At 63.2% G+C, this 24,129-nt stretch overlaps 2 protein-coding genes across 4 annotated transcripts; one reads left to right on the top strand and one right to left on the bottom strand.

Moving 5' to 3' along the window:
* Positions 1 to 5,230: 5,230 nt before the first annotated feature.
* TRMT61A (tRNA methyltransferase 61A) lies at positions 5,231 to 12,387 on the bottom strand. 3 transcript variants are annotated; one of them, XM_022576003.3, is made up of 5 exons: positions 12,179 to 12,387; positions 11,313 to 11,566; positions 11,153 to 11,228; positions 8,416 to 8,682; positions 5,231 to 6,490 (listed from the first exon to the last, which is right to left on the bottom strand). In XM_022576003.3, the coding sequence occupies exons 2-5, from the start codon at positions 11,535 to 11,537 to the stop codon at positions 6,231 to 6,233; spliced, it is 828 nt and encodes a 275-aa protein (XP_022431711.1). In that variant the 5' UTR covers positions 11,538 to 11,566; positions 12,179 to 12,387; the 3' UTR covers positions 5,231 to 6,230. The 3 variants fall into 3 exon arrangements, with proteins under 3 accessions (XP_022431711.1, XP_022431709.1, XP_022431710.1); XM_022576001.3 differs by having other exon boundaries at positions 11,153 to 11,566; positions 12,179 to 12,378; XM_022576002.3 differs by having other exon boundaries at positions 11,153 to 11,512; positions 12,179 to 12,377.
* A 4,938-nt stretch (positions 12,388 to 17,325) lies between these two features.
* Positions 17,326 to 20,794, top strand: CKB (creatine kinase B). Its single transcript, XM_022576004.3, has 8 exons — positions 17,326 to 17,432; positions 17,739 to 17,943; positions 18,154 to 18,308; positions 18,382 to 18,514; positions 18,865 to 19,036; positions 19,777 to 19,900; positions 20,127 to 20,316; positions 20,409 to 20,794. Exons 2-8 carry the CDS (start codon positions 17,751 to 17,753, stop codon positions 20,585 to 20,587), a joined length of 1,146 nt encoding a protein of 381 aa, XP_022431712.1. The 5' UTR covers positions 17,326 to 17,432; positions 17,739 to 17,750; the 3' UTR covers positions 20,588 to 20,794.
* The last annotated feature ends 3,335 nt before the right edge of the window (positions 20,795 to 24,129 follow it).

Raw genomic sequence — 24,129 nt, 5'->3', positions numbered from 1 at the left:
CCAGCTGTCTTATTTTGTAAAATAAAACATTTGGTTTGTTCGAATCAGAACCAAAAGAAGCGCCCGCACTGCGTTGCCTTGTTGTCCCCTGCTGCTCTCAATCTGGGAGCCCAGGGGCCTCTGCGATGGAGCCACTGGGAGACACAGTGATCCCAGAAGGGCCTGGGGCGTCGGCACAAACAATCCAACCAAAGGGAGGGAAAACTAAGCTCTTGTTGACAACAGCGCAGCCTCGAAAAGAGCCAGGAAGCTGGTGCTGGAAGCTTCCATAGTTGTTACTGCGCTGCTTAGGTTCATCAAGGCGTGTTTTTGTTTTACGAAAGAAAAGAGCAGTTTGAGGGATTCCAGTTCCTCTGGCAGGCCAAGGGGCTGCACTCCACGTTGGGCCCACGTGGGGAGCAGGATGTCAGAGCCTGAAGGCTGGAGAGACCTGAGCCTCCTGCATCCTTGGAGAGGGGGGTCGCGCACTCCCCACCATCACCTTTACCCAGGACAGAAGGAAAGAGAGCCCAGGAAGGAGTCAGGGCAGGAGGGTGGGGGCACCCTCAGAGCTTTCTCACATCATCTGGCCCTTGGCAGGGGCTGATGGGCCCCGGGGAGTGGGGGAAGTGGCAGGGTGGGCAGGAAGGGTGGAAGTGGCCTGCCAGGCAAGGGACATGAATGGAGCGGGGTCAGCAAGGGAAGCGGGGGAGGGAAGGAAGGGGCCAGCCACTAACAGACTCCCTGCCCCGTCCGATCCCCTCCGCTCCTTCTAAGAATGTGCCCGCACCCAGCCTGCCCTCCTCTTTGAAGGGACAGATGTCGATGTCGGGGAGAAAGCTGATTATCCTCAAAGGCTGGAGGCTGTGACCGGAGCTCTTGGGGAGCGTGACCCAATTCTGAGCTATTCTCAGCCTGGTGGGAGTGGAGTTATTCCCTCCCGCCAACACTGCTGCTTCGGAGGCAGGCTGACTTTGAAAAGCCCTCATCCTGCGACCGGGCCCAGACACACACACACACACACACACAAATGCCCTCTGACTTTGAAACGCCCTCATCCTGCGGCTGGGCCCAGACAGACACACACACACACACGGAAATACCCTCATCCTGTGGCCGGGCCGGACAGACAGACAGACACACACACACACACACACGAGGAAATGCCCTCATCCTGCGGCCGGGCCCAGACACACACACACACACACACACACACACACGAGGAAATGCCCTCATCCTGCGGCCGGGCCCAGACAGACAGACAGACAGACACACACACACACACACACACACACACACACGAGGGCAAGAAAGGCTGGCGAGCCTGGCTGTCCACACACACACACACGAGGGCAAGAAAGGCTGGCGAGCCTGGCTGTCTCAACCCCGCTGGCTGAGGACCTGCAAGCCCCAGCCCCCATGCCCTGTGCCAGCAGCCCTGCAGCTCCTCCCCTAAAATCACAGGGTCTCTCTCTCCACCAGGATCTGAGGTTAGGCCATGTGACCAAAGGCTTGAAAAGCGCCTGCTTGACCAGGCTCAACCCTACTGCGCCTGAGCCACAGGACGTGATAAGAGCCACGGTCCCAGGAGGAAAGGGTGGAACAGAGCAGAGTTTACATCAGCTCAGCCCCCACACATGGACGAGCCTGGCAGAGGTCAGCCAAGAGCAGTCAAGCTACAGACCCAACAGAGGAACTGGCTGCTGCTTTAAGACTCTGAGTATTGGGGGGGGGGATTATTTGTTATGCTGCACGTCTGTGGTGACAGCTAACTACTACACCTACCACAAAAACTGTGGAGCCCAGGTGAGTGCCATCTGCCTGTGCACAGCCCAACGTCCTCAGTTTTTAGTTTCATTATACAACTAACTACAAGTACAGTGGCTGGATGACCTGGATTTTCCCGAAAAGTCTCAATGTCAAGTCTTCTGATGAACTATTCAAGTGCCCCTGAAGGTGCAAAAAGCTATTCAAGTGTCACAAAGTGCAGAGGACATTCCTCAGATTCATAAGTGGCCCCCAAATTCCGGCCTCGGAATCTGAAAGGCCAGGGGTCTTCCTGGAAAGGGCGGTGTTTCCCACTAGCGCTAATGATCATTGAGACATTCTGTGGACACCAACAGTCCAAACGTTCACACGACACTTAACCTCACGGTGGCAGCTTCCCCCACCCCCATCCCCCACTGGGCAGGCACTGTGCTCACCTCTGCACGAAGGAGGGAGGGACTCGCCAACGTGGCGCCAGAGGGAGGATGTGACCCCGGCAGACCCGGCGCCTGAGCCCTTAAGTGCATCCTCCCGAGGGCAGAGCAGGGTCTGGTTATCCCTGTTGAGGACAGGCTGACTGCCAGGCCCACTCCAAACTCCGTGTTCCCCCGTGACCGCAGAGGCCACGTCCTGGTGAGGCCTTCCTCTCCCACCCCACCCCCTTCCCTGCTTTGCTCCAGCCGTGCACATCTCACCTGCAGTCTGTGCCTCCTGGGAGCCCCCGAGGGCAGGCCAGGCTGCCCTGAAGGTCTGGGTCCTCAGCACCAGCGGGGTGCTGGCACATGCTCGACCCCCATTTGCTGCATGAGAGCGCCCGAGGTTGGTGAAGAGGACCGACCTAAGGATTGGGCCCCCATCTGCACGCTCCCTCCTCGGGGCATCGGGAGCCCAGACCTCCAGCAGGGCCAACCCAGGGACACTCACCTGAGCCCCACTAGGAGGCAGGGACACCCCCAGGCTGGCACGCGAGCCCGAGAGCCCCCGCACAGAGCAGAGCACTGGGTCCCGTGACTGGCCTGTACTCAGAGCAGCCTTGCACACGGCAGGCACTACCAGCCTGGGGCTCCAAAGCAGCCTCTCCTGACGCTTTCCCTTTCATCCTCCTGGGCCTGCAGGAAGCTGTCCTGCCTGGGGCCTCCTGCTGCCCCCTGGGGAGGCCTCCAGCTCACCCACCTCCAATTTCCACCAGCCCCCCCACACCCTGCACACCATCGCCTCTTCCAAGGAGCCTTCCATGACTGCAGCAGCAAGTCTCCTTTGGCCTCCCTAGACAACCACATGGGTGGGAGAGTGTCAGATATGGGAGGTCCTGGGTGGGCGGGTGGAGGAGGCCTGGATCTGCCTCATCTCTGCTGGGCCTGTTTCTCTCCCTGTGCAGTGGGCTGGGACGGGGTAGGAGCTGCATCATCTCCCTGGGCAAGGGTCCCACGCAGCCCACCCTCCCTCCAGCACGTAGACTAGAGGCCGGAGAGCCGGCAGCCCTGGGAGAACAGAGGCCATGGAGGCAGAGAGAAGGGGACGGGAAGGGGGGGCCTTCCTGCAGACTTCAGGGTTGAGGGGGGCAGATGTGGGGAAGCCCATCCCCTGACTTGTCCTCATGCAGATGACCTTTCTTGTTGCCCTCTGCTAGACAGGGTACAGCCTCCAGGGGCCTGGCATCCCTTGAACCAACCAACACCCATCCAACAACCACCCCGAGCCCCCAGCCCACACTGCCCCAGGTTGGGCGCAGGGCACGAGCCCCTCCAAGGCAGGTGACGGTGAAGCACAGGGAGGACAGGAGCAGCTCACACTGGGGCTGCGGGGGCAAAGCCCGGGGGGCTTCCGGGGGGAGGCGGCTGGAGACAGCCCCAGAGGCAGGCCCTGATCCTGGCCCGAAGGTGGGCTCCTGGCCCAGGGCCCTCAGGGCAGGTGAGTGAGTCTGAGTGGCCATCTGCTTCCTGGGCTCAGACCTGGGAGCGGGGGGCTGCAGCGGAGGGAGTTGATGTGTCACGTCTCAGCCACTCAGACCAGGGCTGGGCAGGCGCAGGAATTTCCGAGGAAAAACTGAAGGCCAGAGGTGGGAGTCTGGGTCTGGACGGGGACTTTCCGGGTGAATCCTTGTCCTGTGACCAGCCCTAGGCTCCTGCCTCGAGGAGGTGACCAAGTGACCTGCTGATCGGTCACTCACCACAGACCCTGGCCCTGACTCTCCGGGCGTCAAGCTCCCCATCTGCAGAGTTTGTGAGGCCGCTTGGCTTCTGTTGTCTGCCTGAAGGGGCTCCCAGGCTAGGGGCAACCCTACAGGGGTGATCACCAGCATGGGATGTGTGGGAGCAGAAGACGTGATTGAGCAAGACGCTCTTGCCTCGGTGTGGGGGGGTGGGAAGCACTGAGAGACACTTGAGGGGCTTTGAAGGATGCGTAGGAGTTCACTGCTGGCTTGCGGCCAGGTGGGGCTCCAGGCTGAGGCCCCCAGCATGGGATAGAGGCCCAGTGGAGCCCTGGGGGCTTGTGTGCAGGGCCTGGCAGACAGTCAAGGGGCTGGAGGGCCCCATACTTGAGAGCAGCTCTGTGCGTGCAACTGCAAGCGTGGACAGGGATCCAGGTCTCCTGACCCCTACCCTGGTGGCCCTCCGCCCTTCATCCATCCTGGGCTTTCCCTTCCAGCTCACACAGACCCAAGTGCAGGCTCCAGTGACTCACCCAGGGCCACAGTCTAGCCTGCCAGCCGAAGCCCCGCCTGGAGAACAGGCAGAGCCAGGCCTGCAGAGGAGGCCTATGCCCTACATCAGACACCTCACAGGCCTTTCCTGAAGGCCAAGGAAAGCCCAGGTCCCTCCTCTGGCCCCAGACTAGGCATTTGGTCAGAGGTCAGGACAGGTCCTTGAAGGGGGGACATGACCCCTGGAGTAGGGCAAGGGCTTCTAGGGACCCTAGGGTCTCTGAGGGGACACAGGTCTTACCAGAAGACAGAAGGCACCCCTGGCCCTGTGATGCCACCACCAGGAGACTGGTCCTCTTGTAGGCCCACCTCACTTGGTATCCCTCCAAGGACCCCCAAAGCCTGGGTGGTGGCCTGGGGCCAGGACAGCAGGCCTGGGAGGCCCTTCTTGAGTTCTGGGCCCTTCCGGCAACAAAAGAGGCAACCCAGGTGCCCAGGTCAGGCTGTGGACGGAAGGCCCAGCCGGACATGGACGGAAGGAAACACACACACACGCACACACACACACACACAGAGCCAGGGACTCTCTCCCTCCCCCGCCCCCACCCTTCCCAGGAACAAGTGGCCCTTTCTGTAGCTGGGTGGGGGTGGCCACACACTTGCCCCTTTGTCCACCATGTCCCAGGCCATTGTCCTGGAGTCCAGAGCCCCTGTGGTGTCTGCCCTGGGAGAGGAAGGAGCAGGGGCCGGGGGGCCACGTGCAGGGAGGTCCAGCCTGGATGCTGGTGTGGGGAGTGGAGGTCTGGCCTCGTGGGGCACCAGGGTGGACCAGTCAGCACAGCAGGGGCAACAGTGTTTTATTTCTCTGCCAGGGGTGGTCGGGGACCAGCCTCAGGCCAGCCCGGTACCCTGGGGCTCTCGTGCCGACCTGGGGTCACCGAGTCTCCTGACGGCTGGCTGAGGCCAAGGGCAGGCACCCAGGCTCTTCGAGCAGCAGGGCGGGAGGGATGCCAGCCGTGCACCAGAGCTGGAGAGCAGGCCAGGGCAGGGTTGGCGTCGCCCCCTCCGTCCTGGGTGCACGCCCCCATCCCCACATCCCTGCGGCTCCTGTGAGCGGCAGGGGCACCAAGTGGCTCCGACCTGACTGGCCAGCCACCGGAAGCACGTTCCCGCCCTGCCCAGCTCTTCCCTACATGACGCTGCGCGTTCGCACGCATTGACACGAGAGGGCTCTGGCTGGGCCAGGGCCACAGAGGTACTTCCCGGAGGCAGAAGTGAATCAGCGGGGCTGCCCTGGCCCTTCGCCAGCGGGAATCTGGGGACATGCCCACGCGGCCTGTGCACTGCCCAGAGGGGTGGGGTCAGACCTGAGGCCACACAGCGGGGTCGCCTCAGATGCCGGGCAGCTGGACCGTGGGGGTCCCTGGCCCTCCTCCTCCGGGTCTTTGCAACCCCCGTTTCCTCCCTCCTCGTTTGGGGCCACCTGGGAAGGGTCAGACCTGCACCCCGCCACCTGCACTCTCGGGCCTCAACATCCAGGAGAGCCTACGGCAGTGGAGACGGTGAGTGGCAACAAAGAGCAGCAGGACAGGGACGCTGACCACGGCGGTGACGTGGGCGGGAGGCCTCCCTCCCCGGGGGCCGGACGCTGCTCCACCGTGGCAGCCCCACTCAGCCGCCCGGGAGGCCCCCGGCCCCGCCCCACCCCGCGTCCGTGGGTTTGTAAACACAGGCCCCGGCGGGCACCCGCCGACCATATAAGGCAGCCTCTGGCCGAGCTTCGCCTCCCTGTCCGGCCCCGTGGTGCTCCCAGCTCCCTGGAGCTCCTGCGGGCGGCTCACTAGCCCGGGGTCTTGGTGGCGAAGGTCAGGTAGCCGGTGTGGCCCACGGTCTCCTTCATGGGCATGCCGCTGCGGAAGGGGCCGGCATCGGGGCCCGGACTGGCCCCCAGGTCGGGCGCGGGCAGGCTGATGGTGCGCACGTTGTAGACCTGGGGCAACACCTCCAGGGTGCTGAGCTCCGAGAAGCCACAGGCCGCCAGCGCCTGGCACGTGCGCTGCACCTGCTCGATGCACGGGGAGAAGGAGCAGAAGCGCCCGCCTGCGCGGGAGGAGGACACGGGGTCAGAGGGCAGGGGCCGCCCCCAGAGCCCCGCCCGCCTGGCAGCTCCTCTGGCCCGGGCGTCTGCGGCCTGGGACTGCAGGGCAGAGGCAATGCACCCCCAGTCCCTTCGGTAGTGGGCACTGCGAGACCCCACTGTGAGAGCTGAGGAGGGTGGACGCCCCGACCCCTGCCCTGGGGTCCGAGGCCATGAAGCCCCCACCAAGCCCTCTGGCCACGAAGAGCTGCGGCCCCAGAGTAGAGGAGCCGGGCCAGGGCCCGGGGGCAAAAGCTCTTCTGCAGCCACAGGGCAGGGCCCGCCCGAACAAAGCCCTCTCACTGCCGCCATGGGCCCAGCCCACCACCCTGATCTCCCTGGGCTTCCAGAGGGCACCGCCAACCCTGATTCCCACCAGGCAGCTGAGGGCCGGGGCCAGTGCGGAGCCTTGGCAAGGCAGCTGCCAGAGTGCTGGGCCTGAACAGCTTCAACCATACAGAGCGGCCCCGGGGGCGGGGGTTGTGGCTGTCACAGGAAATTACAGGCTGTCGCCCGCTCCTGGGAACACGAGGTGCCCACTCTGAGCGGAGCCCCACGGACCAAGGGTGAGGGAGAGGGGGCGGGAGCCGCAGCCCCTTCCTGCCGCCTCCCACCAGGGCTCGCCCACACATCCGGCAGGCTGGCTAGGGGAAGGGACATGGCCCTGGCCAGCCCCTAGAGGTCCCTGAGGCCTGGTCACCTCAGCCACACGTGGGACACAGACCCCCAGGTGGTCAGCTGGGAGGCCTGGGCTTGGAGGCAAAGCGTGAGGTTGACGTGAACCCAGAGGGCACAGGGTCACCCCCAAGAGGGGACACAACCCCTGTGCACACAGCCGAGGAACTGGGGCCTGAGCCTGCTGGTCAGCCAGAGGCCCAGAGAGCCCGGGGCCGCACCTCGCCGGGCCAGGCTGGAGAAACGCCAGACCCACGAGGAAGTCGGGAGCCTCTGGGCCAGAACAAGCAGATCCAGAGAACGGGGCTTAGCGGGGCGGAGGGGACGGGACAACACACAGCATGGCTCCCTCGGCAGGAGGGAGCCCAGGGCAGGGACTGCCTGGGCTCAGCCACGGCTGTGCGACCGGCTGCGGCCTTGGGGACCGAGGCCTGGGCCCGCTGGTGTCCCTGGAGCAGCGAGGACCTGCAGGTGTCCAGGGGGCAAAGCCGGAGCGGGCAGAGGTGTGGGGAAGCCGGCGCTGCCCCTCTCCCCAGCCCCAGGCCCCCTCAGCAGAGACCAGGACACAGGAGTCCAGGGCTGAGCTTGAGCCAGCAGGCAGGGGCCCCACTGGGACCCTATGGCCGCCTTGGCGGCTGTCTTTCCAAGGGGCAGGCCTTCCCTGGGGCGCCCCAGCCTGCCTCTCCCGCCCCCTCGTGCTGCACTGCTCAGTGGGCAGGAGGACGGCCCGGCTGCCTGAGCCAACAACTTCTCCAGAAAAGGGAAAAACCCAGGGCCTCGCCAGCACTTTCCTGGCTCGGAGCCGACCTTCCAGCCTCTGCACCCAGCATCTTCCCTAAAAGGGGCGCATTAGCCTGGCTGTGGCGGCGGGTGGGGAAGGGAGACTCTGCAGGCACTGGCGGGGGTGAGGGGCTGCCCTCTGACCTCTGGCAAGCCCAGGGGTGCAGGCCCCGCCTCTCACTCAGGCAGGGATGCCACATTCCCCAGGGACCCGAGACACCTCCCACCTTGGGGTGGGAGAGGGGCCAGGCCAAGGGGCAGGAGCCCAGGTGGAGCCCCACTCTCCCCAGCCCTGACCCCTCTCACCCTCACCCTCTCCCTGGGCGACCTCCCCATGACTCCCCCACTGCCCTGACCCACCCCCACTCAGGCCGAAAGTGGCCCGGCCTGGCCACACCCCTCCCAGACCACCCCCCACCCCGCCCCCGCTCACCTTCAACCTTCAGGGCGTCCCAGGCATGGCCCACGGCCTCCCAAGGCGAGGGGATGTCCAGGAAGACAGCGTCCGCCTCGCGGCTCACGCCGAAGCCGCTGCGGCACACGTCCTGGGTGCGCACGGTCACCCATCGGCCCACGCCGTGCTCCTGGAACTCCTCCCGAGCCTTCTCCGCCCGCTGCTGGTGGAACTCGACCGTGTGCAGGTGGCCCGTGGGTGCGATGGTACGGATGATGGCGTGCGACACGGAGCCACTGCCGGTGCCTAGCGGGATGGGACGGGTGTCAGACGGGAAACGAGCCCACCCTCACTATGAGGGACCCATCAAGGGCCCACGAGGTCAGCCGACCCCGGGTTACCAGCAGGCACCAGTCTGGAGCTCCCCGAGGGGTCCTGGGACACGGAGGCTGCGTGTGTGGCGGGGGGAGAGGAGGGAGCTGACTGATCATCGATGTCCGCCGTGGGTCCAGCGGGGAGGGTGGCAGCCCTGACCACCCCCGGCTCTGGAGAGACTCTGCTGCACAGACCTGGAGCCCTGAAGACGGGTCCCGAGAGGGGCCGGGACTGGCCCGTGGCCCTGCAGGCTCTGTGCGGAGCAGATCAAGGGGACTGGAATCGTCCCACGTGGTGGCTGGGCCCAAGCTCCCCGAGGGACTCAGGTCAGTCCATCTTCCTGCTCCCCCCCGATCCGCTCCCACCACACGGGGTGCAGCTCTGCCCTCACCTTGCATGACCAGAGACACGGTGACCAATGTGCCCCCCACGTCATCGTCTCTCAGTTTCCCCCCAGCCTCACGGGCCACTTCTCAGCTTCCTTCACGGCTGCCCCTCTGCCAGCCTTCCTGTCCTGCAGTGTCCGGCCGGGCCTGCGTCCTCCGGTCACCCCCCGTGACCGTCCCCCACCTCGCTGCTCCAGGCGCCAGGTCTCACGAAGACGCCCGGGCGCCCACTGCACACCGATCACCTCCCCCGCGACCGCAAACAGCGCCCAGCATTTACAGGTGCAGAGCTGGAGCTGATCCAGCCCAAATCCACTCCCTGCCAAGCCTCCCGAACCAGCTGGTGACATGACTGCCCAGCCAGATGCCTCGGAGGAGCCCTCCCCTTCCCCACAGGTAACTCCTGCACCTCTTCCCCCATCTCTCTGGGAGCCCTTCTCCCCACCTGCCTGCCGTGCCCACCCGGGCCCCCCTCCCAGCTCCCCGTAACAGACCCTGACCCCCGCCTCCAGTCCACCTCAACACAGCCGCGGATTCTCTCTCCCCGCGGTCAGACCAGGCCTCTGCCCTTTCCACGCACGGCGGAGTCGGACTCCTCGTGACTCCCGAGCAGCACCCACTTCCTCCCTGACTTCATCCCTGCTCCTGCCACGCTGGTCTCCTTGATGGCCCCTCGTGCAGGGTCTCTGCAAGGCTCTCCCTGGGGTGACCCTCCCCTTTGGCTCTTGGTACCACCTTCCCATCATATTCAACCACATTCAACTCACTGCTCCCTCCTCAGAGAGGTCTTCCCTGACACCCCTAGCTGGAGAGACCCCTCTCTGAGTCACCCTCAAACACGCAGCCCTGTTTCCCAAGCCCCCCAGCAATCAACAACACCGTAACGGTCACAGTGGGCTTCCTGTCTGTCCCCTTTGAGAAGCAGAAACTTGGTCTGTCTGGTCACGGCTGTAGCCACGGTTCCTGGAAGGGAAGCTGGCACATCAGAGGAGCCCAGAAGCATGCTCACCGACAGCACTTTTCAGCTGAGTGGAGCGAGGCCCTGGCTGTGGATGCACAGGGGGAAGCAGGGGATGAGCTGGCCCTGAATCCTGTCCACCCCCCCAGCTGCCCTGGTGCTTAGCAGTCAGCCTCTGCCCAGGCCCCACCCACTCTCTGGCCCACTCACTGCCCGGGTTCTGCATCTGACTCTCCCCATTTCAAAGTGCTTGGCTGGGCAAAAAGAACCCTCCAATTGTCCACATGGAGAAACTGAGGCCCTCCATGTGGACAAAGAGAGGGATGCAGATGGCTTGAAGCCTCCAAATGTTGGCAGCAGCGCTACTGGGAACTCTTCGTGACTTTGGAACCCAGATGCCCGGCCCACGAAAAACATGCTGGAAATCTAGGCACACCTGGGCCTGGGCTGCTCTTGGCTAGGTTGCATGCTTCAATCCCCAGCACCTGCGTGTGTGCGTGCGTGCGTGCGTGTGTGTGTGTGTGTACGCGGGCGCACACACGTGCAGAGGCTGGGAGCAGCTGCCTTCAGGCACTTCCACCTGCACTCCAGGCTCTGGGCTCAGTGACGATGGTGCTGGCCTGGGATGAGCACGGGGCCGGCTCCTCACCCACAGTGAGCACCCTGAAGCAGCCCTGGCCTCCCTCCAGGAAGGGGCACTCTCAGCCCTGGGCTTGGGGCTCCCATTCGCAGCAGGCACCCTCTGCCCTCGGTCAGCGCCGAGCAGCGCTCACACCCCCCACCCCACCTAGACAAGTAGGATCCCCCCTGGGCACCAGCTCCTCCAGCGGGCTAGCCTTGGTCCAGTCCCATCAACTCTCACACAGAGTACAGCACCAGTCTCCTAACCGGCTTCCTTGCTTCTACCCTCACTCCCTACGGTCAGCACCCCCAGAAAGACCCTGTTAAAACAGAAGTTGAGTAATAATGCCTGTGTTCAGGAAGGGCAGGCTGGAGGCTGGCTGGACAGTGGGTCTGACCTCCACCTTCATGAACTGAGGCAACCTGAAGAACTCACCCGATTCACAGACCACAGAGCCTGGCCGAAGCTCCAGCATCATGGTGAGCAGGGCAATGTCGGTGGAGTAGAGGATCTGGGTGCGGTGTGGCAGGTTCAGTGTCCAGAGCTCAGGTGTGGGGTGCAGCACATACACCCAGCCACCTCGGCCGCAGGTCACCTTGGAGCCGAAGGGGCGGCCAATGAGGTCTACTGAATGCCGAAGGACGCCGTGCCGGGTCTGGGTCTGGGCCCCACGCTGCACACGCACTGCCACCATCGCACCATGGCCCAGTGACAGAATGGCTGTGTCACCCTCTTTGATCAGCTCCTCATACGCCACGAAGCTCATGGTGTTGCTGTCTGGCAGGTGCCAGGGACCTGGGAGGTGTGTCGGCATGAACATGTAAGGGGGCCAGGAGGCAGGATATGCACCTCGGGCCAAGAGAGAAGGCCGTGAGGCCCAGATCCTGAGCAATGGGGGTGGAGTAGCTGGCTCAGTCCCTGGCACTGTCCATTAGGACTGCACCCTGGCCTGACATTTGAAGCCCTTCTTGGTGTGGTCTTAAGAAAAAAGCCATCAGCCCAAATCACAGATGGAGAAACTGAGGCCCTACACTGGCAGAGGAGGGGCCCAAGGATTCCCACAAAGTAAGGGTCTGACCCTCTCTCTTATCACCCTTCTCCAGGAGCTTGGTTCCCATTCTCCAGCTGTAGGATGAGAGAGCGACTACCTAGGGGAGAGCTGCAAATGGCCCGTGAGGTCACCTCCAGGCCAGGCAGAACCACCCCCTCCCCAGTTTCCCCTATGGCGGGCTCCTGGGCAGACAAGTGGCAGGGGGATACAGATGTAAGGGCTCGCAAGCAGAGGTTGGGGACGTGCAGGGGGCAGTAAACAGAAACACTGGCCTGGCCTGTGTAGAGGCAGGGGGAGGTTCAGGCCAGGCTGGCACAGGGCTGGGGGCGGCCATGAGAGGCTGCAGGGAAGTGCAGGGCGACACCCTCCCCCCCCGCGCGCACTGCCACCCTGGCCCTGCGGAGTCTCACCGGCGACGCTCGTCGGGCTCCGACTCCCGGAGGGTCTGCACGTGGCCCCGCGCCACTGCCACAGCACTTCCGGCTCCGGCCTGGGGCGCGGCGCCCGCCGATGACGTCATGGCGTACCGCCCCTCGCGCGCGGACTCCCGGGAACCACGGGCCGTCCCTCTCGGCCACCGGAGCGAGCCTCGTGCTCGGACTCTCTGCTTTATATCTACTTGTGCAAAAAACAAACTGAAAGTCCCACTGTCCCGCCGCCGAGCTGCTGCAGTCCTTCCAGACTCTTCCTACGGGCGCTGTTGATAAAGGCTGGGAACAGGGCAGGGCCCCGTTCCGCAGGCTTTTGACAGCCCCGGAGTCCCCGGAAGGGCCGCCCAGGCGAGCTGCGCAGTCCCCTACGAGGACACTTTGCCATGGACATTTTGTCACTGCAAACCGCTCTGGGAACACCTCTGACGGGCCCCAGGATAAATTCCAGAAAATGGAATCGCCGATGAGAGGGTCGACCCAGAAGGCTTTGGCTAGGGTCAACCAGAGGAGCAGGAGATGGTGGCCTGGAAGGGTCTGCAGAAGTGGCCTTAGCCCAGGCCTTGCCTCTTCTTGGCCTGCCTCCTCTTCAGGGGCACAGTCTCCGGAGTGCAGGAGCTGCTTCAAGGAGGGAGGGGGTCCTGTGTCCCCTCCTGGAACCCAAGGTGCAATGAGCATTGGGTGAACTGTGCTCCCTTTGGGGTCGGTCAGTGAGGACAGGGCCAGTGGCCTGAGCAGGGGACAGGGGGAGGGGCAGCTGGAGGACGGGGGCAGAAAAGGGAAGCAGCAGCTCTGCTCTGTCTCAGCAGAGCTGATTCAGAACCGGTTCCTCTGGAGAGTGTGTGCGGGGGAGGGGGACAGGGGACATGGACTATTTTCCTCCAGCACACAGGTCCCTGTGGGCCAGGGCTTATCCTGTTAGCCTGGGGGACTGGAGAGGGATAGAGACCCCAGCCCACCCAGCCACCCTGAGGCCTGAGCCCTAACCCAGGGCCAGGTAGCAATGACTCTAGGCCACACTTACCAGGCCCAGGCTGCTCCATCCTGGGCAAATGGGAGTAGCCAGGCCCTTCAGAGCCAGTCCCTTCCCAGAGCCCTGCCAACCTGTGAGGCACTCTGAACTCTCCCTCCTCTGGGGCCAGGACTGGCGAGGGTGTCTGTGGACCACAGCGCCCATGATGGAGACCCAGGTGCCTAGCTTCAGCCCCTCCATGCCCCTGCCCTGACTGGGCCTGGGTCTTGGAGCCCCAGAGGAAGAAGGTGAGGGGCCTTTGGTGGCCTCCCATTCTCTGTGGGTTCTTGTCCCTGTGGGCCCAGTGCTCTGGCCACCAGCTGCCTGTGTGGCTGTATCACTGTCCCCTTGCCTCTTGCTCTCGACACTGAGATAACCCAGCTCCATCCACGGCTCACCAACCTTTGTTCCAGGTGACTTTGGACCAGCCTGAATCACCCCCTAATTGCTCTCCTGGGAGATCTCAACTTTCCACTTCTCATGGGGGTTCCTTTTCCCCAGGATTGCAGCTGCTCAGCGGCTGAGTGCCTACTAAGAGCCTAAATTAGGACTCCCAACTTCCCACTCGCCTCTCTGTGACCGGCTGGCCAGCTCCTCCGTTGCCCCCTCCTCCAAGCAGCCTTCCCAGGGCTGTCCCTCTGAGCCTGCCCCACCAGTAAGTCCTCAAGTACCAACTGATTAGCCAGGTCAGGTGGGTACTTGGCCCAGGGCAGAGTTTATATATTATATATTGGGGCTCCCCCTAAAAAGAACTGATACTGTATGAGCCCAGCTAAGTGCCATCCCATTGCGTCTTCCCCACAATCCTGTGAGAGAGGGACCACCACTTTACAGACGGGGAAACTGAGCCTCAGGGAGGTCAAGTAACTTGCGTAAGATCACACAGCCAACGTGGCCAAAGTGGGATTGGGATTTAAAGCCAGTAAACTTGGCTTCAGAGAACTAGTGGCAGATTTGAAGAAAGCTGGAAACTGGCAGGAAGTAGGCCCTGGAGGAAAGGGAGACCCTGAGGATGCCCACAGGGGGAGGCTGCTCTGCTCTCGTCTCAGGCAGGGATCAGGTGACCCAAGGTCTCCTCTTCCCTGACCAGCTCAGTCTCCTGCACCAGCATGCTCTGTGACCACAAGGCAGCCCCCGCTCCTTTTCTGATCCTAACTAACTTCCCCTTTGGGTTTTGCGGAGCTCAGGGACAGGGCACCAGGAGGAAGCAATGCCCACCCTGGCTGCACTCTGAGCACAGACTCTGAGGATGGCCTCGCGTCCCCTGCTTGGATCCTGGCCCTGCCCTCCTACCTGGCTCACCTCCACCTGCCCAGCTCTGTGCCTGCCCTGCTGAGCAGGGTCATGTTCTGTGGATGAAAGGCCAGGGACTCCTTTGAGGCTCCCCACCCCCTCCAGGGCCAGGTGGTTAATGTATAACCAGGTGTGATTTCCAAGAAACCTGGACCATAAATGGGCCTGGTGATGTCACCCAGCTTCTTGCCCAGACGTGGCCAAACCGGCTCCTGTGGGCCCTAAGGAGAGTGGAGGGTCCACAGACGAGGGCAAGTGTAGCTGGGGGCAGTGTTCTTCCTGCTGAGGTGGAGGCCGGTACCCTCCTGGCCCCCTTCCTGCTCCCCTGCTTGGGACCACCCAGGCTCCCAAGCAGCCCCTGCCTGGTGGGGGGCCTCGCCCTGACTTTTGGGTCTAAAGGCCTCAAAGGCCCTCTCCCCACTTCCCCCATCACAGCTGCTGACCATGTGCACTATCAGACTGAGTCCAGCCCAGGCTTGGCCAGCCGGGGGTCCTCAGGGTGGGCCCCAGTTCAGGTTAGCCCAGGGCCAGTCACTCCAGGACCGCTGAGGGACTGCCAGACCTCCAACCCGGTCCCCCATCACGCACCTTCTGATCTTCCCTTTGCTCATCTGCAAAACTAGGACAAAACACTCATCTCCAAAGGCTGAGGATTGCTGGAGCCCCAGGCAGGAGCATCCCTAGGGCCTGACCCTGCGCAAGACCCCAAGCCTCTGGACTTCACCTCTCCAGTGTGAACCTTGCTTGTGGAGAGAAAGGGGAGCAGGGGTCCTTTCCTGCCCCCATTCTCCCAAGTTGGTCAGGCCCTTGGTGGCCTGAGGGTAGGGTAGGGGGGCCTTCTGGGAAGCTGCAGAGGCTACAGACAAAGAGGAAGCCCTGAGTACCACCCCTCCACCCGCTGGGGTCTGAAAGCCAGATAGGCCTCCAGGAGCAGCAGCTCTGTTTCTAGAAACAGAAACGTGAGCCCATCAGGCCTTTGCGGTGGAGACTTGGGAAAGGCAGCTGCAGATATTTCTAAAATTAGGGGAAGGGGCTGCAGGGGGCACAGAACGCAGGAATTTCAGGCTTAAGGGACACCTGCTGTCTGGCCAGTCCAGACCCATTTGCCTTTTTGCCTTGGCTTGTTTCATGGGTCTAAAAAATGCTGACTGCGAGCAGGTCAAAACACGCCAAGGTGAGCAAGAGAAGAGGCAGGAGTCTCTCTGCAGTAACATCGGGGGACAGAGCACAGAGGCAGAAGCAAAGGGACCTGCTCGCCCTTTGCTCCAGTGCCCATTCCTCAGAGGCACCAGACACGCTGGAATGCCCGCTCTGCCCCAGCCTCGGCAGGACCCATCTCCTTCCATCTCTGGATGATATTTTGTTCACTTAGCTGCTTGCTCACAGCCAGTCTTCCCGCAGCAGCAGCAGTGTTCGCCTTGCTGCCCACAGAGCACACTGTGGAGTCCTGGAGGGATTTTGTTAAATATACACATAGATAAGGCTCTTCCCCCTTCCTTGCTTCATTCACAAAGCAACGTATGATGAACATCAACCACACAAGCGCCAATCCACGCTTTTTAATAGCTGTATAATATTCCACACTGGGGAGATGCCTTCCCTACCCTCGGCCAGTCCCCAAGTGATGGGCATCGAGTTATATCCGGGTTTGTTTGTGTTTGTTTCTCCTACTACACACATCTCTTGGCCTATCTGCAAAGAGAAATGAGACTGTCTATAGGCTGGACTCCTAGAAGTGTGATTGCTGGGTCATGGAGTATGAATATTTTAAATTTTAATAGATACTGCCAAATTACTTTCCTAAAAAGATGTAGCAATTCACAGTTGCAGGCAGCGTGTGCATGCCTGTCTCCCCACATTCCAACCCACAGCCAACACTGGCTGGTATCAATCTTCTTTTTTTGCCAGTCTGGGTGTGCTGGGGCTAGTGGAAGGCATAGTCACTATTTTAACTTGCGTGATTCTGATTTTTAGTGTCTTTTCTTTTCTTTTTTTTTAAATCTCACATGTGCTTATTGTTTGTTAGCATTTCCTCCAGTCTTTGCCAAAAGTCTCTGAGGACTGCCTTTGGGGGTGGGGTGGGGAGGTGAACCTGTCCCCTGCAGAGAGGGCACAGGCCTGGGGTCTGGGGACTCTGAGACTGTGCACTCCCCAGCAGAGCCAGAGTATTTCCGCATCAACCAGGAGGGGCTGGGCCCGGGGGTCTCTGGCTCAGACGCCCCAAAGCCCGGGGACTTGCCCAAGGTCAAGGCACCGAGGGTGCCGCCGGGCTGGGCCGCAGCCAGGCTGCGCCTCCGGAGCGCCTTCGCTCTGCACCAAGACCGCCCGGGAGATGCCTGCGGGCACCTTGGAGAAGGTCTGCGGCTCGGGGCCAGCTCGGACGGGGCAGGAGAAGGAGGGGCGGCGGGGGTTTGGCAGTACCTGCTGTGGAAGCCCTGCACGCCCTCGCCTGGCCCCTCGCCGCGACCACCGCGGGGACTGGCAAGACGAGGGAGGGCAGGAGCCATGGTGCAGACAAGCCCAAGCGTCCTCAAGTGCCTGGTGGCCCTCCTGCCTCGGTTTCCCGCTAGGAGGCAGGCGGGGTGGGGGTGGGGGTGGGGATCCAGAATGTCCAAGGGCCTGAGGTTCCGGCTTCGGGATCCTGGGCGGGCGTGGGGTGGGGTAGGCGGGCTGCGCGGGGTCCCGGCGAGGGGATAGTCGGGGTGGGCTGCCTGGGGTGGGGGGGCTCTGGGGGGCTGCGGGCGGCGGACAAAGCGACGGCACCACCCCGTAGCGCGGCCCAATGGAATGAATGGGCTATAAATAGCGGCCAATGGGAGGCCCGCGTCGTGCCCCTTAAGAACCGCGGGAGCGCGGAGCGGCCGCTGTTCGCCTGCGCCGCGCCCTGAGCTGCCGACCGACCGAGAACCCCCGCCCCCGCCCGGCTGCTCAGTGAGTGGGCCCGAGGGCGGGGGTGTGGGGGTGGGTCGCGGGGCACCGGGGCAGGGGCGCTGCGCATGGAGGGGGCTCGGGGGGCGCGGCGTCGCGCGCTCCCGGCACGCCGGGGCCCGCCGCCTGGAGCGGGCGCGCCAGCCAGGCCGGGGGTCCTGGGCGATGTGGTAGCCCCCTGCGCGCAGTGCCGACCCCGCTGACCTTGGCCGCGTCCCGGGCGACCGGTGCCCGGGTCCCTGGGTGGTTAGCAGGTCCCCAGGAGGCCCGGAGCCTCGGGTGCCCGCTGACCCCCGCGTCTCCCCGCAGCCCGCCGCCGCCATGCCCTTCTCCAACAGCCACAACACGCTGAAGCTGCGCTTCCCGGCCGAGGACGAGTACCCCGACCTCAGTGGCCACAACAATCACATGGCCAAGGTACTGACCCCCGAGCTGTACGCCGAGCTGCGCGCTAAGAGCACGCCGAGCGGCTTCACGCTGGACGACGTCATCCAGACTGGCGTGGACAACCCAGGTACGCGCACACCAGTCCCGGGGGCAGGGTGCCAGCGCCGTATCCGCGGGACAACCCGCGGCTAGGGCCCAGAGCCCCCCCCCACCCCATGCCAGTCCCCCTCGGGCCAAAGTCCGGGCGCCCTCTTCCCGCGCACAGCCGCGGGGTCCTCGGCGGCTCGCTGAGGCCTGGCAGTGACGTCACTGTCCCCACTCCGCGGCCCCCCCACAGGCCACCCCTATATCATGACCGTGGGCTGCGTGGCTGGCGACGAGGAGTCGTACGACGTGTTCAAGGAGCTCTTTGACCCCATCATTGAGGATCGGCACGGCGGCTATAAGCCCACAGACGAGCACAAGACCGACCTCAACCCCGACAACCTGCAGGTGCCGGGCGGCCCGGGGCGGCGGGTCGGCCTGGGGAGGGGTCTCCCGGAGCTCACCTCTGCTTGGCCCCCAGGGCGGCGACGACCTGGACCCCAACTACGTGCTGAGCTCGCGGGTGCGCACGGGCCGCAGCATCCGCGGCTTCTGCCTCCCCCCGCACTGCAGCCGCGGGGAGCGCCGCGCCATCGAGAAGCTTGCCATCGAAGGTAAGGGTCGGGCCGGCCGGGCCACGGTCCCGGTCCCGGTCCCGGTCCCGGCCCCTGCCGGCTTGTTTACTAGTCACCCGAGCCGCCGCCGACGCCGCGCTCTTATCTGCGCTCTGGCTCCGGTTTCCCGGAGGGACCAAGGCCCAGCCCCGCGCCTACAGCGTCCTGGGGCCCGGCGAGGGTCGGCTTGGGCCGGGTCACCGGCTCGGCCCGCCGCCCAGACCGGGAGGACTGGACTCCAGCCAAGCCGAGCGGGCACGGGGCGGTGGGGCGGATCCGTGTCGCTAGGGGTGGTGGCGGTGTGGGACAGGAGCCCGCCCGCTTGTCCTCCTGAGTGCGCCCCTCCGCAGCCCTGTCGAGCCTGGACGGTGACCTGGCGGGGAGGTACTACGCGCTCAAAAGCATGACCGAGGCGGAACAGCAGCAGCTCATCGACGACCACTTCCTTTTCGATAAGCCTGTGTCGCCCCTGCTGCTGGCCTCAGGCATGGCCCGCGACTGGCCGGATGCCCGCGGCATCTGGTGCGTACTCCCCAACCCCCCTCCCGCGGGTCCCCACTCCCCCACTTCGTCCTCTCCCTGGCGAGGCCGAGGAGGAAGAGGGAGGGGCCGCACTCCTGGGATGGGTTTGGTGCCACCCAGGCCTCCTTGCAGGTGACCTCACCTCGCAGGTAAGTGAAGGACCCCGGCTAGTAGAGGCCTCAGCCTCTCAGGATCTTAGAGGTGGGGGGAACAGTCGTGTTGGCTTTCCTCCTCCACCCCCCTCTGGGGAGCTGGAGCTACTTGTTTTCTCTCCTTTCCCACCCGCGTCCCCGCGGGGAGTCAGTCAGGTGCTGGGTGACGCAGACGCTTCCTGGAGTGGGCGGTGGGGGAGGAGGGCTTACAAGCTCCTGTTCACACTGTGCTTGTACCGTGGGGCTTCCGCGCCCAGCTACAGCGCACCCCTGTAGGGGGGCTGTGCTGGCTGCCTCTGCCCCTTATCCCCTTGGTGGGGACCACACAGTACCCGATGGGCAAGCTGGGGAAGCAGCCCAGGCCTCTCTTTCTGTCCCCTCTCTGAGCTGTCCTGGCCTCCCTCCGTGCCCCCAGGCTGTTGACGGGGCTGGAGTCCGGGCAGCGGCCCCCGCTCCTGGGTACAGCTGGGATGAGCACCCCAGGGACCTGGGAAGTGCCTCCGGTCTGGGGACCCCCTAGAGTTTGTTTTCTGGATGTGCCCTGAGACCACAGTCCAGGGAGGAGGCTTGACTGTGCCCCTCCCCCAGGCACAATGACAATAAGACCTTCCTGGTGTGGATCAACGAGGAGGACCACCTGCGGGTCATCTCCATGCAGAAGGGAGGCAACATGAAGGAGGTGTTCACCCGCTTCTGCAATGGCCTCACCCAGGTCAGGCCTGGCCCCCGCCACCTGGGCTGGCACAGTGGGGGCTGGGTGCCAGGGAGGGGGCAGGGCCAGGCCCCCCCGGTTCAGGCAGAGATGTAGGTGCCCCATTAACCTCCTGGGGAGTCCAGGTCTCAGTTGCCTCAGGGTCCTGCCGGGGAGCTCCCGGGTCTCAGCTGGTCCCCTGGGGCATGTCTCAGCCAGGCCTCCCCTCTCACACCTCCACCTCCAGATTGAAACGCTCTTCAAGTCTAAGAACTACGAATTCATGTGGAACCCTCACCTGGGCTACATCCTCACCTGCCCGTCTAACCTGGGCACAGGGCTGCGGGCAGGGGTGCACATCAAGTTGCCCCACCTGGGCAAGCACGAGAAGTTCCCGGAGGTGCTCAAGCGGCTGCGGCTTCAGAAGCGAGGCACAGGTGAGTGGGGTGGAGCGCCTGCAGGCACCCCTCTCTGCCGGAGCAGCCCACCCCCCCCCCACCCAGGCCTGCTGACCTGGCTGTCTCCCCAGGTGGTGTGGACACGGCTGCCGTGGGCGGCATCTTTGACGTCTCCAACGCAGACCGCTTGGGCTTCTCGGAGGTGGAGCTGGTGCAGATGGTGGTGGACGGCGTGAAGCTGCTCATCGAGATGGAGCAGCGGCTGGAGCAGGGCCAGGCCATCGATGACCTCGTGCCTGCCCAGAAGTGAAGCCCTGGCCTGCATCTGCCGCCACCTCCAGCCCTGCTGCTTCCTAACTTATTGTCCGGGCAGTGCCCACCATGCACCCCTGAGGCTCGCCGTTTGGCGGCTGAGCCCTTAGCCTTGCCGTAGAGACTCCCGTCGCCCTTGGTAGAGTTTATTTTTGTGATGGCTGAGATGTTGCTGATGCTGAAATAAACTAGGGTTTTGGCCTGCCCCAAGTCTGAGTGGTGCCTCCCCTTTCCAGGGGCAGCCCAGGGCTCAGCAGCCCGGCTCTGAGGCCTGAGTCTTGGGTCTGCCCTTTGTGCTTCAGTGTAAGCTGGGACTGTAAGTAATCGGGAGGCAGGCACCCTGCTGTACCCACCTAGTCCTGTTCCATGAGCCTCTCCGCCATCCTGTCTACTTGGCTTCCCTGCAGGCCTGGGGTGGGCTGGTGGGGGAGGGACAAGAAGGGGGAGGAGCTCCAGGGTGGCAGAGCCCCAGCCTGAGCATCGAAAGGATTTTGGGGCCTGGGGCGTGGAGCCCGGCACTTTGCTTAGCCCCATCCTGTAGCCTGGGGGAGCTGTGGACGCTGGGGGGGAGGGCAGGAGCCCAGAAACTTGATACCTTTTCCCCCAAAACCCTCTTCCTCTTCTTCTTGCAGGCAGCTGCTCCCTCTCCCACCTCAACACCTACTCCATCTCCTAAATAATGTCTCTCCTCCCCTTCCTTCCCTCCCAGCCTCCCATTAGGCTGAACTGTCCCCTCGCCCGCCCCTAGCCTAGCCCTCCAGCCCCTTCCAGGAAGCCCCAGGGCCCCGTCAGTCCCCCTCCTCCCTGCAGCCTCCTCTCCAGAACCCTCAGGTGCCCCAGTCCCTGGGCCCCCCATGGCAGGCCCCCACCAGAGGGTCCCCAAGCAGGAGGGAGGTTGGGGCTGTTCGGGACATGGCTTTCTGGTCTGTTTTCCAGCCACCTCCTGGCTGCTGCTGTCCCCATCTGGTCTCACTCGGGGGTCCCCACCATGGGTGGGCACCCTAGGTGGGACGGGTGAGCCAGCCGGGGTCCTGGGCCCGTCTTCCTTCGCCAGCTCCTCAGCTCTGCAGACGGTCTGTGCTGCCCCCTGCTGGCCAGGGCCGCCTCTGTCCTTCCGTTCCTCAGCCCCATCGGGGTCTGCGATGCCCAGCTCCCCATGCATCAGCCACACAGTCCTCCTGAGGTTATCCTGCACCTGGGAGAAGCCAGGCATGGCCTCCACGCCCTGGACTGGGCAGTCTTGCCCACTGAGGATTGGGGGCTCTCACGTCCCAGGGGCAGCTTGTCAACCCGGACCCCGAGGCCCAGGACAAGCAGGTTGGTGGGGCGGCAGTGGAGGAGGAGGTGCGCCCTGGTATCTGCCTCGGTGGCCAGGCTTGGTCTGAGGGGCCCATCCAGGCAGTGTCCAGGCTGGGGAGGGCTCTCAGGAGCCTTTGCCAGGGAAGGGGGCATGGGCCCAGAGGTTGGGTGAGTGAACACCTGGATAGGCTGGGCATAAGAGGGGGCAGGCCCCCAGGTGCAGAAGACTGGCAGGGAAGGGGTCTCTGCACCCACTCTTGGGGTCCCTGACTGGCCTGGGGGCTAGAGGCCAGTTCTGGGCTGGCCCTGTTGCCATGAAGTTCCAGGTCAGGGGCACACATCAGGCAGGGGGCCCCTTTTCTCAGCTTCCTCCTCCAGCCACTGTCCCCCTCCCGCCAGTGTGGGCTGGGCCAGGCCATACAGTGCTTTAGCAGTAGCGTCTGGAGACTCAGGGTAAAAAGGGCTGTGACGGCACGGGAGGTGTGCCCCTTCTCTGTGAAGGCGTCGCCCTGCAGAGAGGGGAGGCTGAGGGCAGCTCAGGAGAGAGCGGGAACAGTGGGAGGCCTCCCCCAGCTGGCCCAGGAGCTGCCCAGTCCGGCTGTGTCGCTACCATCCGAGGGGTCAGCAGGGTTCCTGGCCTGTCTGCCTGCGCCCACCCCGGGGCCCTTGCCCGTGCTCCCTCCAGCTGAAGGACCTCCTGCTTGCTCAGGCCCCCTCACCACCGCCTGGACTGAGCCCGGGCGCGCAGGCTCAGGAATGACTGTCCCGAAGCCACCCTCCCGTGTGCATGGGTACCTGAGGTCCCTGGTCAGGCAGGCATGTCACTTCCTGATAAAGAGAACGTTCCAACACTTCCCTTTCACCACCTGCGCAGGCCTCTCAGGGCTTGGCGCAGGGGAAGCCAACTCCCTCTGAGTGGCCTAAGCCTCGCCCTCTTGCCCTCGCCTGCAGCTGGGGTGGGGCACACACAGCACCTGGGCTCTCAGAAACCTGGTCGAGCGAGCAGGGCGGGCACAGCTCCCTGGGACCCTGGGGGGAAGCGTCTTCCACAGGCTCAGAGCTACGCCATCTCAAACCCACTGCTGCTTCCCTAGGCCGCTCGTTTTCCTCTCCACCGTTTTCCCTTTGCCTCACTTTTACTTCTCACTTTCTCATTTATTTTACCTGGCTGTACTGAATGCACGCTTGTAAGCTGTAAGCCGCATTAATTCTTTTTTAGGACAAGACAGAGCTGACTGTACACTCAGCAAGGGCACCTCTGTTCAGCAGTCCATGGACCCTTCAGCCACGATCCCTACAACCTCTCCCCCTTTCCTCTGGATTCAAGAGACCTCTAAACAGGGTGGTTTCAATTTTCCTGAAACCACGGTCAAACACGGAAGGTCTAAGAAATGCCCCACCACATGATGATACACACTGTATTTGCTCCGATCAGCACCAGTGAGAGCATCACACCTGTGTCACAGCCAGGGCCCAGCCAAGAAACTTCTCCACCGACAGCCGGCTGGCGGGAGGATGGGGGGCGGTCCCTGGGTACTGCCGGGCGCTCAGCACTATCACCAGCCTCCAACCTCTAGATGCCAGCAGTGTCACCCACCCCGATTGCCACAATGGAAAGAAAATGTCTCTAGGCATTGCCAAATGTCCCGGGGGGGGGGGGGCAAATTGGCCCTCAGCTGCTTCGAGAACCATTGCCCTACAGAGATAACGAAGAGATGCAGTCACTTAGAACAGGGAACAGCTGGTCAGGCCTCCAACAATAAAGGGTTGTTAAAAAACCAGGCCACCTCCCTCCCTCGATGTGGCGCCACGCGGGCCTCGACAGCAACGTGGAGAGCTCAGTGAGATGGTGACATGATTAAAAAAAGCAGAAGTGTAAAAGCAGGTTATAAAACAGCTTGTACTCTTGGGATCCCACACAGAACACGTATGGAAAAATCCTGAACAACAGTAGTCAGCTGTGGGTGGTGGGGTAACAGGTGATTTCCTTCTTTATACTTTATTTTCCAAATTTCCTACAGTGAACACATATTACTTATATAAATAGCTGAAACAAATTCTTTTTTTGAGTGGTTTAAAAAAAACACTCTAATGTGTCCCAGTTGGTGGGAGACCACTGAGGCTGCAGGGCTTCACCGCCACCACCCCCATTTGCTCTGGGTAAGCCTCTCCCCACCCCTGGGGTGGAAACAGTGAACTGGCTCAGGCGTCAGCACCAGTGAGCCCACCCAGTTCCAAGTC

The sequence above is a fragment of the Delphinapterus leucas genome, chromosome 2 (assembly GCF_059928025.1).
Source record: "Delphinapterus leucas isolate spDelLeu-1000000601 "Yukka" chromosome 2, BTC_Dleu_Yukka2, whole genome shotgun sequence".
NCBI classification, from domain to species: Eukaryota; Metazoa; Chordata; class Mammalia; order Artiodactyla; family Monodontidae; genus Delphinapterus; species Delphinapterus leucas.
This window is presented reverse-complemented; position numbering and strand designations above follow the sequence as displayed.

What these genes read in the sequence shown, in the direction of transcription:
- TRMT61A (XM_022576001.3), bottom strand. Translation starts at nt 11,537, where the DNA reads ATGTTCATGCCGACACACCTCCCAGGTCCCTGGCACCTGCCAGACAGC. An exon ending in CTCTGTGGTCTGTGAATCGG is followed by an intron (nt 8,683 to 11,152) that starts GTGAGTTCTTCA and finishes CCATCCCGCTAG; the next exon opens with GCACCGGCAGTGGCTCCGTG. An exon ending in GGACGCCCTGAAGGTTGAAG is followed by an intron (nt 6,491 to 8,415) that starts GTGAGCGGGGGC and finishes CCTCCCGCGCAG; the next exon opens with GCGGGCGCTTCTGCTCCTTC.
- CKB (XM_022576004.3), top strand. Translation starts at nt 17,751, where the DNA reads ATGCCCTTCTCCAACAGCCACAACACGCTGAAGCTGCGCTTCCCGGCC. An exon ending in TCAACCCCGACAACCTGCAG is followed by an intron (nt 18,309 to 18,381) that starts GTGCCGGGCGGC and finishes CTTGGCCCCCAG; the next exon opens with GGCGGCGACGACCTGGACCC. An exon ending in GCTTCAGAAGCGAGGCACAG is followed by an intron (nt 20,317 to 20,408) that starts GTGAGTGGGGTG and finishes CTGTCTCCCCAG; the next exon opens with GTGGTGTGGACACGGCTGCC.